We start from the raw sequence: 12,669 nt of genomic DNA, 5'->3' as shown, positions 1-12,669 counted from the left end.
CGAAGGGGTAGGGAGGGGAAGAGCAGATTTTCCCCGATTTCTTCCCGTCCACTTTTATTTGGGGGGGGGGGGGGAAGGGAGAGGGGAGCGGATTTTCCTGGATTTCTTCCCGTAAACTTTTATTTTTCTTGCAGTGCAAATCCATACGGCTAAATCCATCAAAATCCACACTAGAGAGAGAGAGAGAGAGAGAGAGAATGTGTGTGCCTGTGTGTGTGTGTGCGCGTATCTTTTTCCTTTCCTGATGGGGCTCTCCCAGAAATAAAACACGACAGCATGGGCCAGCTCTGAGCATCTTTCCAGGATGGGCGCTGCTTTGTGTCTGCCTGATTTTGGGGGTCATTTTTTGGAGGGGAGAGTTGAATTTAGTTTGGCCAAGAACTTAACCCGGGTGCCTGTGCGGATGGGGGCTACTCACTCCATCGTACTTTCCAAGCCCTTCGGACAGTGCTCCGCACACTGCCAGCGCTCAGTAAAAACGATCGAACGGATGCACGAATAAATAATGATGATGGTATTTGTTCAGCGCTTACTCTGTGCCAAGCACTGTTCTGAGAGCTGGACGATCATTCTCATATTTCTTAAGCGCCCACTGTCAATTCCCCCCAACCCCACCCCCCCCCCGAAAAGGTCAAAACGCATCCTTACACCTGCTACCGTGCAGAGCATCCAGGGCTTCAGTCGCTTATTATTATTATTTTCTTTTTTAAGGGGGAGGCGGGGTAGGATGATACGGTGTGCGTGCGTGTGTGCGTTTGGGGGCCAAAGGATAGGGAAAAAAAGTTGGAGGGGGAGGAAGGGACTTGGGAATGGGGGGGAAAGAGAGGGGGAGGCGGTGGGGACGACGCGGGGTGCGTTTTGGGAGGGGAAGGAGTGGGAAAAAAAGTCGGTGGGAAAGGAGGGGACGTGGGAAAGAGGGGAAAGAGAGGGGGTGGAGACGATACGGTGGGCGTTTTGGTGGGGGGGAGGAGTGGGAAAAAAGTTGGTGGGAAAGGAGGAGAAGGGGAGGAGGCGGGGATGAAATGATGTGCGTTTTGCTGGGGGGAAGGATGGGGAAAAAAGTTGGAGAAGGGAGCGTGGGAAAGAGAGGAAGGAGGTGGGGATGATATGGTGTTTTGGGGGGGGAAGGACGGGGAAAAAAGTCGGTGGGAGGGGATGGGGGAAAGAAGGTGGGGATGACATGGTGTCCGGGGGGGAAGGATGGGGGAAAACGTTGGTGGGAGAGGAGGGGGCGGGGGAAAGAAGGTCGGGATGCCACGGTGTTTGGGGGGGAGGGACGGGGAGGAAAAGAGTCGGTGGGAGAGGTAGGGGACGGGGGAAAGAAGGTGGGGACGATACGGTGCTTGGGGGGGAAGGATGGGGAAAAAGAGTTGGGAGAGGAGGAGGAGGAGGAGGGGGAGGAGGAAAGAGAGGGGAAGGAGGTGGGGAGGAGACGGTGTTGGCGGGGGAAGGATGGGAAGAAAAGTCGGTGAGAGAGGAGGGGACGGGGGAAAGGAGGTGGGGATGAGATGGTGTTTTGGGGGGAGGAGGATGGGAGAAAAAGTTGGTGGGAGGGGAGGGGACGGGGAGAAGAGGAGGTGGGGATGAGATGGTGTTTGGTGGGGGGAGAAGGATGGGGGGAAAAAGTTGGTGGGAGAGGAGGGGACGGGGAAAAGAGCAGGTGGGGATGAGATGGTGTTTGGGGGGGGGAGAAGGATGGGGGGAAAAAGTTGGTGGGAGAGGAGGGGACGGGGAAAAGAGCAGGTGGGGATGAGATGGTGTTGGGGGGGGGGGAGAAGGATGGGGGGAAAAAGTTGGTGGGAGAGGAGGGGACGGGGAGAAGAGGAGGTGGGGATGAGACGGTGTTGGGGGGGGAGAAGGATGGGCGAAAAAGAGTGCGGGGGAGAGGAGGGGACGGGGGTGCGCGCGTGTGTGTGTGTGTGTGCGTGTTGGGGGGCCAAAAGTTGTCGGGGACGTGGGGGAGGGGGGCGAGGGAGGGGGGCGGGCGTCTCGGTGCCTCTGTCCGTGGGGGGCGGGGGGGAGGGGAGGGCGGAGGACGAGGAGGAGAGCGGCGTCACTGGACGGGGGTCTGCACCCCGTGGTGGGGAGGGGTGTCCCTGCCGCCGGGCCCGTAGACCTCGTCGGGGCCCGGCAGGGTCCCCCCGGGGGGGGTCATCCTTTTCTCCTTCTGTCTCCTGTTACAAAACCAGACCCGGACCACCTCCTTCTCCAGCTGCAGGCTGTCCGCCAGGGAGGTGATCTCCTGGGCCGAGGGCTTGGGGCATTTGAGGAAATGGCTCTCCAGGGCCCCTTTGACGCTCACCTCGATGGAGGTCCTTTTTTTCCTCTTGCGCCCCTGGGCCGCGATCTTGTCTATGCTGGTGGGGCTGCCGGAGGAGGAGTCGGCCTCCTCCAGCCACTTGTTCAAGAGGGGCTTGAGCTTGCACATGTTCTTGAAGCTGAGCTGCAGGGCCTCGAAGCGGCAGATGGTGGTCTGCGAGAACACGTTCCCGTAGAGCGTGCCCAGGGCCAGCCCCACGTCGGCTTGGGTAAATCCCAGTTTGATCCGCCGCTGCTTGAACTGCTTGGCGAACTGCTCCAGGTCGTCGGAGGTCGGGGTGTCCTCGTCGGAGTGGGGGTCCCCCAGCGGGGGCGGCGGGGGCGGCGGGGGCGGCGGCGGGGGAGGGGCGTGGGGGTGCGGGTCCTCCCGGCCGTCCCGCAGCCCGTGGTGGTGCAGCCCCCCGCCCCCCAGCATGCCGTTGACGGTGAAGCCGGGCTGGGGGTAGAGCAGCCCCCCGTTGTGCCCGGCCTGCAGAGGACCGGCCGAGCCCCTCCACCCTCCCGGGGGCCCGTGGTGGCCGGCGGGGTGATGCACCAGGTGCGGGGCTCGACCCTGCTGCTGCTGCTGCTGCTGCTGCAGCCCCACGCCCCCGTGCAGCTCGTCGCCCCGTCCGGGCGGCTGCTGCTGCTGCTGCTGCTGCTGCTGCTGCTGCACCGAGGGCTTGATGTCCGGCTGGCCCAGGGGGCTCCCGGCCCACGGAGACCCGTCGCCCCCGGCCCCTCCGTGCGACAGGGCGGCGATCCACTGGTGCGCGTGGCTGAGCGGGTGGCCGTTGCTCTGCAGAGAGTAGTCGGCCTGCACCAGGCCGGGAGGGGGGTCTCGGTAGGCGGCGGCGGAGCCGGGAGGGGGCGGCGGCGGCGGCGGGGGCTGCTGCTGCTGCTGCTGCTGCGGTTGCATGGGGCCCGGCGGCTCTGCGTGCACCAGCGGGGCCCCGGCGGGCAGCAGGCTGTAGTGGTTGGAGGCGGCCGTCGCCATGGCTCCCGCAGCCGCCGGACGGACGGGGGCATGGGACGGAGGGACGGAGGGACGGACGGAGGGACGGACGGACGGCCGCCCCGCACTCCCGCCGCCCGCCCGCCCGCCCTCCCGCGCTCTGCCCGCCGCCCCGCGCTCCGCCCGCCGCCCCGTCTCCCGCGGCCGCCGCCCCGCCCCCGACGCGCGCCCCCATTGGCTGCCCCGGCCGTGATTGACGGGGAGGCGCCCGGAGACGCTCCGCCCCCGACTCCGCCCCCTCCCCCCCCCCGCCCGGGCTTTGCACCCGGCCCGCTCCCTCCGCTCCAGGCCCCGCCCCCCTCGACGCGCGCTCCTCCCCTCCCGGGCCCCGCCCCCTCCCCCCCGCCCGGGTTTTGCACCCGGCCCGCTCCCTCCGCTCGAAGCCCCGCCCCCGACTCCGCCCCCTCCCCCTGCCCATGTTTTGCACCCGGCCCGCTCCCTCCGCTCCAGGCCCCGCCCCCCTCGACGCTCGCTCCTCCCCTCCCGGGCCCCGCCCCCTCCCCCGCCCGGGTTTTGCACCCGGCCCGCTCCTCCTCTCGAAGCCCCGCCCCCGACACTCGCTCCTCCCCCTTCCCCGCCCCCTTCCGAAGCCCCGCCCCCTGGGCTTCGCTCCTCCCCCCGCCCCTTCCGAAGCCCCGCCCCGACTCCGCCCCCTCCCCCTGCCCATGTTTTGCACCCGACCCGCTCCCTCCGCTCGAAGCCCCGCCCCCCGACGCTCGCTCCTCCCCTCCCGGGCCCCGCCCCCTCCCCCCGCCCAGGTTTTGCGCCCCGCCCGCTCCTCCTCTCGAAGCCCCGCCCCCAGACACTCGCTCCTCCCCCTCCCCTTTCGAAGCCTCACTCCCTGGCCCCGCCCCCGAGCCATCGCCCCTCCCCTTGCCCCGCCCCCGACGCTCGCCCCTCCCCTCCCGGGCCCCGCCCCCTCCCTCGCCCAGGTTTTGCACCCGGCCCGCTCCCTCCGCTCGAAGCCCCGCCCCCGACCTTCGCCCCTCCCCTTCTCTCCGCCCCTTCCCGAAGCCCCGCCCCTGGCCCCGCCCGGGCTTTGCACCCGGCCCTCTCCTCCTGGCGGAGCCCCGCCCCCTGACTCCTCCCCTTCCCCCGCCCCTCCCGGGCTTTCCACCCCACCCTCTCCCTCCTCTCGAAGCCCCGCCCCCGGGCGTTCGCCCCGCCCCCTCCCGAAGCCCCTCCCCCGACACCTCCCCCGGACCCCGCCCCATCGCCCCTCCCCTTGCCCCGCCCCTCCCGGCTTTGCGCCCGGCCCGCTCCCTCCTCCCCCTCCGAGGCCCCGCCCCTTCCCGAGGCCCCACCCCTTTGCGAAGCCCCGCCCCTGACCCCCGCCCCTCCCGGCTTTGCGCCCGGCCCGCTCCCTCCCCCCGAAGCCCCGCCCCTCCAAGAAGCCCCGCCCCCTCCCCCCGCCCATCCCTGACTTTGCGCCCGGCCCCGCCCCCTGACCCCGCCCCTCCCCTACTTTGCGCCCGGCCCGCTCCTCCTCGGCCCCGCCCCTTTCCGAGGCCCCGCCCCCTCCCTGGCTTTGCGCCCGGCCCGCTCCTCCTCCTCCTCCTCGGCCCCGCCCCCCTTCCTCCCCGCTCCCGGGCGAGTGCGGGGCGAGCCGGGCGCCTCGCTATCTGCAAGCCCACATCCCGGGACGAGCGGCGACGCCCCCAGCCCGGGAGACCCCTCCCCCTCCTCCCCCGTCCCCCTGCCGCCCCCCCCCTCCCGGACCCCCGCCCACCTCCCGACCCCGCGCTCTTCCCACTGGTCCCCCCGCCCCCTGGCGGGGGCAGGATTAGAACTCACCTCCTCTGACTCCCTGGCCACTAGGTCACGTTGCTTCCCTGGACCGAGCTCCTTCACTCCACCGGATTGACCGAGCGCTTCCTGTGCGCAGAACGCTGGACTAAGCGCTCGGGAGAGATTGAGAGCTCGTCCCTACCAACAACGATAATAATCATAATTGAGGGCTAAGCGCTTACTCTCTGCCAAGCACTGTGCTAAGCCCTGGGGCGATACAGATGAGGTCACTGAGGCCCAGTGAGGGGAAACGGCTTGCCCGAGGTCACACAGCAGACCAAAGAAAAGGCATCTGTTAGAGCACGGGCTTGGGAGCCAGAGGTCATGGGTTCGAATCCCGGCTCTGCCGCTTGTCAGCTGTGTGGCTGTGGGCAAGTCACTTAACTTCTCCGGGCCTCAGTGACCTCATCTGTAAAATGGGGATGAAGACCGGGAGCCCCACGTGGGACGACCTGATGACCCTGTATCTCCCCCAGCGCTTAGAACGGTGCTCTGCACCTAGTAAGCGCTTAACACATACCAACATTAATTCCTACTATGTGCCAAAAACCGTGCTAAGCCTTGGTCGATACAAGGCGAGCAGGTTGGCCGACCTGGTGCTCGCAGCCTTCACCCCCATTTGACAGATGAGGTCACTGAGGCCCAGTGAGGGGAAACGGCTTGCCCGAGGTCACACGGCAGACCAGAAAACGGCATCCGTTAAGCTCTTACCATGCGCCGAGCACCGTGCCGAGCCTTGGTCGATACAAGGCGAGCAGGGTGGCCCATATAGGGCTCGCAGCCTTCACCCCCATTTGACAGATGAAGTCACTGAGGCCCAGTGAGGGGAAACGGCTTGCCCGAGGTCACACGGCAGACCAGAAAAAGGCATCCGTTAAGCTCTTACTATGTGCCGAGCACCGTGCTGAGCGCTGTACCGAGCGCTGTGCTGAGCCCTGGGGCGATGCAAGGCGAGCAGGGTGGCCCACGTAGGGCTCGCAGCCTTCACCCCCATTTGACAGATGAGGTCACTGAGGCCCAGTGAGGTGGAACGGCTTGCCCGAGGTCACACGGCGGACAAAAGATAGACATGATGGCATCTGTTGAGCGCTTACTACGTGCCACTATCAGCCCACGTGGGGCTCACGGTCTTCATCCCCATTTTACACATGAGGTCACTGAGGCGCAGAGAGGTCAAGTGACTTGCCCAAAGTCACCCGGCTGCTGGGTGGCAGAGGGAGATTAGAACCCACGACCTCTGACTCCCAAGCCCGGGCTCTTTCCACTATGCCACATGCGGCGGAGGCGGGATTAGAACTCACATCCTCTGACTCCCAGGTTCCGGGCCCTCGCCACTAGGCCTCGCCGCTTCTCTAGACCGAGGGCTCCTTGGGGGAATGTGTCTCCCAAGCGCTTAGAGCAGTGCTTTGCGCACAGTGAGCGCTCAATAAATAGGACTGGATGAATAAATGCAATATAAGAATTTATCAGACACATTCCCTGTGCTGCTCTGCTCCCGCCTCCTTCCCTCCCAGGGACACTGAGGCTGGGGAACCGGGGAGGGTCCCTCGCCCACTCCGGGAGACCCTCGATTAGACTGTGAGCCCTTCGAAGGGCAGGGATGGTCTCTCTCTGTTGTCGGACTGTCCGTTCCAAGCGCTTAGCACAGGGCTCTGCACATAGTAAGCGCTCAATAAATACGACGGAGGGAATGACGGAATATCCCAGTGTGAGGTGTGGCCGGGTGTGCCCGGGGATCCCTCCGCTTTAAAACCCTCCAGCCCCTCGCCCCCTTCCTAGCGTGGCTCAGCGGAAAGAGCCCGGGGTTGGGAGGCAGAGGTCATGGGTTCGAATCCCGCCCCCCCCCCCCCCCCCCCCCGGTCAGCTGAGTGGGGGCGAGTCACTTCACTTCTCTGGGCCTCGGTGACCTCCTCTGGAAAATGGGGATGAAGCCTGGGAGCCTCCCGTGGGCCGACCCGATGACCCTGGATCTCCCCCAGCGCTTAGAACAGCGCTGCGCACACAGTAAGCGCTTAACGAATACCGACATTATCATCATTGTTACAACCCAGCTCGCACTCTCCGCTCAGGTGCACAAGTGTGCCCACACTTTTGTGTCATTTTATTTATTTATCTCGATGCCTCTTTCCTTAGACCGATGCCCTTTTCTCCCCCTTCTAGACGGTGCCCTCGTTGTGGGCGGGGATTGTCGATCTTCATTGTTGCACCGTCCTCTCCCAAGTGCTCAGCACAGTGCTCTGCACACAGCAAGCGCTTAAGAAAGGCGACCGAATGAACGCGTGGGCCTTGTGTGCGCTTGGGCCTCTAAGCGTGTCTGTGTTTGTGCTTGGCGTGTGCCTGGGCGTCCTAGCGTGTCTCTACGTGTGCCTTGTGCGTGCACCCTTGTGAGGGCTTCATTCATTCGATAGTGTTCATTGAGCGCTTCCTAGGCGCAGAGCACTGTACTAAGCGCTTGGCTTGTAATAATGATAACAGTAATAATGTTGGTATTTGTTAAGCGCTCACCAGGTGCCGAGCACTGTTCTGAGCGCTGGGGGAGATCCGGGGTCATCGGGTCGGCCCACGGGAGGCTCACCTTTAATCTCCATTTTACAGATGAGGGAACTGAGGCCCAGAGAAGTGAAGTGACTCGCCCACGGTCACACAGCTGACGAGTGGCAGAGGCGGGATTGGAACCCAAGACCTCGGACTGCCAAGCCCGGGCTCCTGCCACTGAGCCGCGCTGCTAAGCGTGTCTGTGTACGCGCTTTGTGGTGTGCCTGGGCGTCCTAGTGTGTCTCCGTGTGTGCCTTGTGTAGCAGCGTGGCTCAGCGGAAAGAGCCTCGGGCTTGGCAGTCAGAGGTCGGGGGTTCGAATCCCGACTCTGCCACTCGTCAGCTGTGGGACCGTGGGCGAGTCACTTCGCTGCTCTGGGCCTCAGTTCCCCCATCTGTAAAATGGGGATGAAGACTTGGGAGCCTCACGTGGGACGACCCGACGACCCTGCCTCTCCCCCAGCGTTTAGAACGGTGCTCGGCACCGAGTAAGCGCTTACCAAACACCAACGTTATTTAGCGCTTAGAACAGTGCTCTGCACATAGTGAGCGCTCACCAAATACCAACAGTACTTAGCGCTTAGAACGGTGCTCTGCACGTAATAAGCCCGTCAAAGGGCAGGGACTGTCTCTGTTACCGATGTGTACCTTCCAAGTGCTCTATACATAGTAAGCGCTCAATAAATACTATTGAATGAATAGTAAGCGCTTAACAAATACCGACATTATTATTATCAATTCAATGAATACCATCAGCATGATCAACCAGAACAGCGTGGGAGGGCCCTGAACTCACGGCTCAGCGGAAAGAGCGTGGGCTGCTTGGGAGCCCGAGGTCATGGGTTCGAATCCCGGCTCTGCCACTCGTCAGCCGGGCGGCTGTGGCCGAGTCACTTCACTTCTCGGTGCCTCAGTGACCTCATCTGTCAAATGGGGATGAAGACGGTGAGCCTCACGTGGGACGACCCGATTTCCTTGTCTACCCCAGCGCTTAGAACAGTGCTCGGCCCCGAGTGAGCGCTTAACAGATACCAACGTTATTACCGTTGAGAGCTTACTTCCTCCAGGAGGCCTTCCCAGATTGAGCCCCCCTTTCCCTCTGCTCTTCCCCCTTCCCCTCAGCCCCGGGGCTCATCCGTCTAGATTATCTATTACCCTCTTTATTTTCTTAATTAGGTGTATTTCTCCTTGATTCTATTTATCTCGCTGCTGTCGTTTTTTGTTTTGTTGTCTTCGCCTTTGCCGCCTCCCCCGTTTAGACCGTGAGCCCGCCGTTGGGCAGGGATTTGGGTCTCTCTCTGTGGCCGAATTGTCCATGCCAAGCGCTCAGCACAGTGCTCTGCGCATAGTAAGCGCTCAATAAATACGATTTGAATGAAGAAATGAATCTCTTTTTCTCTCCCGCCCTCCCCAAGCCCCTCTATAAAATCAGCTCGTTAGGGGCAGGGTAGGTGTAATTCTGCGGTGTTATACTTGCCCCAACCGCGCAGAAGCAGCGTGGCCTGAGAGTCCGAGGTCGTGGGTTCTAATCCCGCCTCCACCCCCCTCCTCTGCTGTGTGACTGTGGGCCAGTCACTTCACTTCTCTGTGCCTCAGGGACCTCATCTGGAAAATGGGGATGAAGACTGGGAGCCTCACGTGGGACAACCTGACTGCCCTGTATCTCCCCCAGCGCTTAGAACAGGGCTCGGCACGTAGTGGGCGCTTAACAAAGGCCAACATCATAATTATGATTGCAGATTGGCCGCAGTCCCTGTCCCACCTGGGGCTCCCAGTCTCCATCCCCATTTTCCAGATGAGGTCATTGAGACAGAGAGAAGTCAAGCGACTTGCCCAAGGCCACACAGCAGCAGGTGGCGGAGTTGGGACTGTGAGGCCCCACGTGGGGCAACCCGATGACCTTGTATCTACCCCAGCGCTTAGAACAGTGTTTAGCCCATAGTAAGCGCTTAGCAAATACCATAATCATTATTATTAGCAGTAGTAATAATAATGTTGGTACCTGTTAAGCGCTGACTAGGTGCCGGGCACTGTTCTAAGCGCCGGGGTAGACACAGGGGAATCGGGTCGTCCCCCGTGGGGCTCCCAGTCTTCGTCCCCATTTTACAGATGAGGGAACTGAGGCCCAGAGAAGCGAAGTGACTCGCCCACAGTCACCCAGCTGACAAGGGGCAGAGGCGGGATTCGAACTCACGACCTCTGACTCCACAGCCCACGCTCTTTCTACTGAGCCACGCTGCTTCTCAGTACAGTGCTCGGCACATAGTACGTGCTCAGTAAATAACATTAGAAGAGTGCTTGGCACATAGTAAGCGCTTAATAAATACTATTATTATTATTATTATTGTTATCTTGAAGGCGGCAGGCCCCGATCGGTCAGGAGGAAAGGATTTAGCCCCCGTGGGGGATGAGCAGACGGAATGAGCTCGTGGTGGACAGGGAATAGGTGGGTTTATGGTTGGATCGCATTCTCCCAAGCGCTTAGTACAGTGCTCTGCACACAGTAAGCGCTCAATACATGCGACTGAATGAATGAATGGGCCGCTGGGCAGGAAGGATTTAGCTCCGGTCAACCGAAGCTGTCCGCCGGGTTACTAGAAGGCATAATAATAATAATTATACGAAAAGCCCCGGCTTGGGAGTCAGAGGTCTTGGGTTCTAATCCCGCCGCCGCCACTTGTCTGCTGTGTGACTTGGGGCGAGTCACTTCTCTGGGCCTCAGTGACCTCATCTGGAAAATGGGGATGAAGACTGTGAGCCCCACGTGGGACAACCTGATCACCCGGTATCTCCCCCAGCGCTTAGAACAGTGCTCGGCACCTAGTAAGCGCTCAACAAATACCAACATTATCATTATCTATCCCAGCGCCTTGGCACATAGTAAGGGCTTAACATTCATTCAATAGTATGTATTGAGCGCTTACTAGGTGCAGAACACTGTACTAAGCGCTTGGAATGGACAGATAGGTAACAGATAGAGACAGTCCCTGCCCTTTGACGGGCGCACAGTCTACAAATACCATCATCATTATTATTAAGCGTTTACTATATTCCAAGCTCTGTTCTAAGCCCTGGGAAGGTGAGGATGGAGAGGAGAGGGGGGTGGGAATGTTGGCTGGTCCCTGCCCACCTACAATAACAATAATAATGATAAAGATGTTTGTTAAGCTCCTACTATGTGCCAAACACTGTGAAACGACTATCCACGAAGGCAGGCGTCGTTCTTTTCCTCCGAGTGTCCGGGATTCGGGGTTCGGGGGTGCTGATTAGGGCCCATTCAACGGTATTTATTAATAATAATAATGATAATAACGTTGGTTAAGCGCTTACTAGGTGCAGAGCACTGTTCTAAGGTCTGGGGTAGACACAGGGGAATCAGGTCGTCCCACGTGGGGCTCACAGTCTTCATCCCCATTTTTCAGATGAGGGAACTGAGGCCCAGAGAAGTCATGTGACCTGCCCACAGTCACACAGCTGACAAGTGGCAGGGCTGCAATTCGAACTCCTGACCTCTGACTCCAAAGCCCGGGATTTATGGAGCGTCTACCGTGTGCAGAGCACTGTACTAAGCGCTTGGAGGAGTACAACGCAGCAAGAAACAGACACGATCCTTGCTCCCAACGAGCTGAACGTCCACTCTCCCGGATTCGTTTTTGGGGGGTTTGCTCCTTGCGAACCCCCTGGGGCTGTTTTGGACCCCCAAACTGGGGGGTGGGGAGGCTGACGGGACGGGGCAGCTTCGAGAGTTGGGAGGCAGAGGTCGTGGGTTCTAATCGCGCCTTCGCCACGGGCCTGCTGTGCAACCTTGGGCAAGCCGCTTTGCTTCTCCGTGCCTCAGTTCCCTCATCTGTCAAATGGGGATGGAGACCGGGAGCCCCACGGGGGGCAACCTGATGACCTCGTCTCTACCCCAGCGCTTAGAACAGTGCTTGGCACATAGTAAACTCTTAACGGATGTCATCATCATTATTATTAAAACATTCCTTTAATGAGGGAAATACTTCAAATCAAAACTAATGCCCATGCGAAGCTATTTTAGTAAAGAAATTGCTTTCCTCAGCAGTGATTCGACGCGGAGAATAGCGTTAAGGACTCCGATTTTTGTCAGGTGGTGTGTTCAAGACGGTGAGAAATTCAGGGGCTATTTGATAAATGGGTGGAGGGGGAAGGAGAGGAAAAGATAACAATAATAAAATAATAATTATGGTATTTGTTAAGGGCTTACTAGGTGTCGGACACTGTACTAAGCGCTGGGTTGGGTACAAACAAAATTGGGGTGGACATAGTCCCCGTCCCACATGGGCTCAGTCTCAATCCCCACTTTACAGATGAGGGAACTGAGGCCCCGAGAAGTGAAGCGACTTAATAATAATAATAATACTAATGTCGGTATTGGTTAAGCGCTTACTATGTGCCGAGCACTGTTCTAAGCGCTGGGTTAGACACAGGGGAATCGGGTCGTCCCACGTGGGGCTCACAGTCTTCATCCCCATTTTACAGATGAGGTCACTGAGGCACCGAGAAGTGAAGTGACTTGCCCCACCGTCACCCACCTGACCAGTGGGCGAGGCGGGATTCGAACCCATGACCTCTGACTCCAAAGCCCGGGCTCTTTCCACCGAGCCACGCTGCGACTTGCCCGAGGGCGCACGGCTAGACAAGTGGCAGAGCTGGATCAGAACCCAGGACCTTCTGACCCCCCTACTACGCCCCGCTGCTTCTGAGGGAAAGAGAAAGTGAGAGGAGAGGTCACTAACCTCCTCTTCTTCCCTGTCCTAGACACCTCGTTGCTACCGTTATCCACCCTGTAGCCTCCGGGAGCGGCGGCGTCCAGTAGATAGAACCGGGCCTGGGAGTCAGCAGGACCTGGGTTCCAATCCCGCCGCTGCCACTCGTCTGCTGTGGGACCTTGGGCAAATCACTTCACTTCTCTGGGCCTAAATTACCTGGAAAAAGGGGATTAAGACTGTGAACCCAATATGGGACGGGGACTCATTCATTCGTTCATTCATTCAATAGTACTTATTGAGCGCT

At 60.4% G+C, this 12,669-nt stretch overlaps 1 protein-coding gene across 1 annotated transcript; it reads right to left on the bottom strand.

The window, feature by feature from the left end:
- Nucleotides 1–2,010: 2,010 nt before the first annotated feature.
- Nucleotides 2,011–3,332, bottom strand: POU3F2 (POU class 3 homeobox 2). The gene has a single exon (XM_029047290.2). The coding sequence runs from the start codon at nucleotides 3,293–3,295 to the stop codon at nucleotides 2,054–2,056; it is 1,242 nt and encodes a 413-aa protein (XP_028903123.1). The 5' UTR covers nucleotides 3,296–3,332; the 3' UTR covers nucleotides 2,011–2,053.
- Nucleotides 3,333–12,669: the final 9,337 nt, after the last annotated feature.

This window comes from Ornithorhynchus anatinus, chromosome 19, assembly GCF_004115215.2.
Source record: "Ornithorhynchus anatinus isolate Pmale09 chromosome 19, mOrnAna1.pri.v4, whole genome shotgun sequence".
Taxonomy (NCBI): domain Eukaryota; kingdom Metazoa; phylum Chordata; class Mammalia; order Monotremata; family Ornithorhynchidae; genus Ornithorhynchus; species Ornithorhynchus anatinus.
The sequence above is the reverse complement of the archived record's forward strand: the minus strand, read 5'-3'. Positions and strand labels throughout refer to the sequence as shown.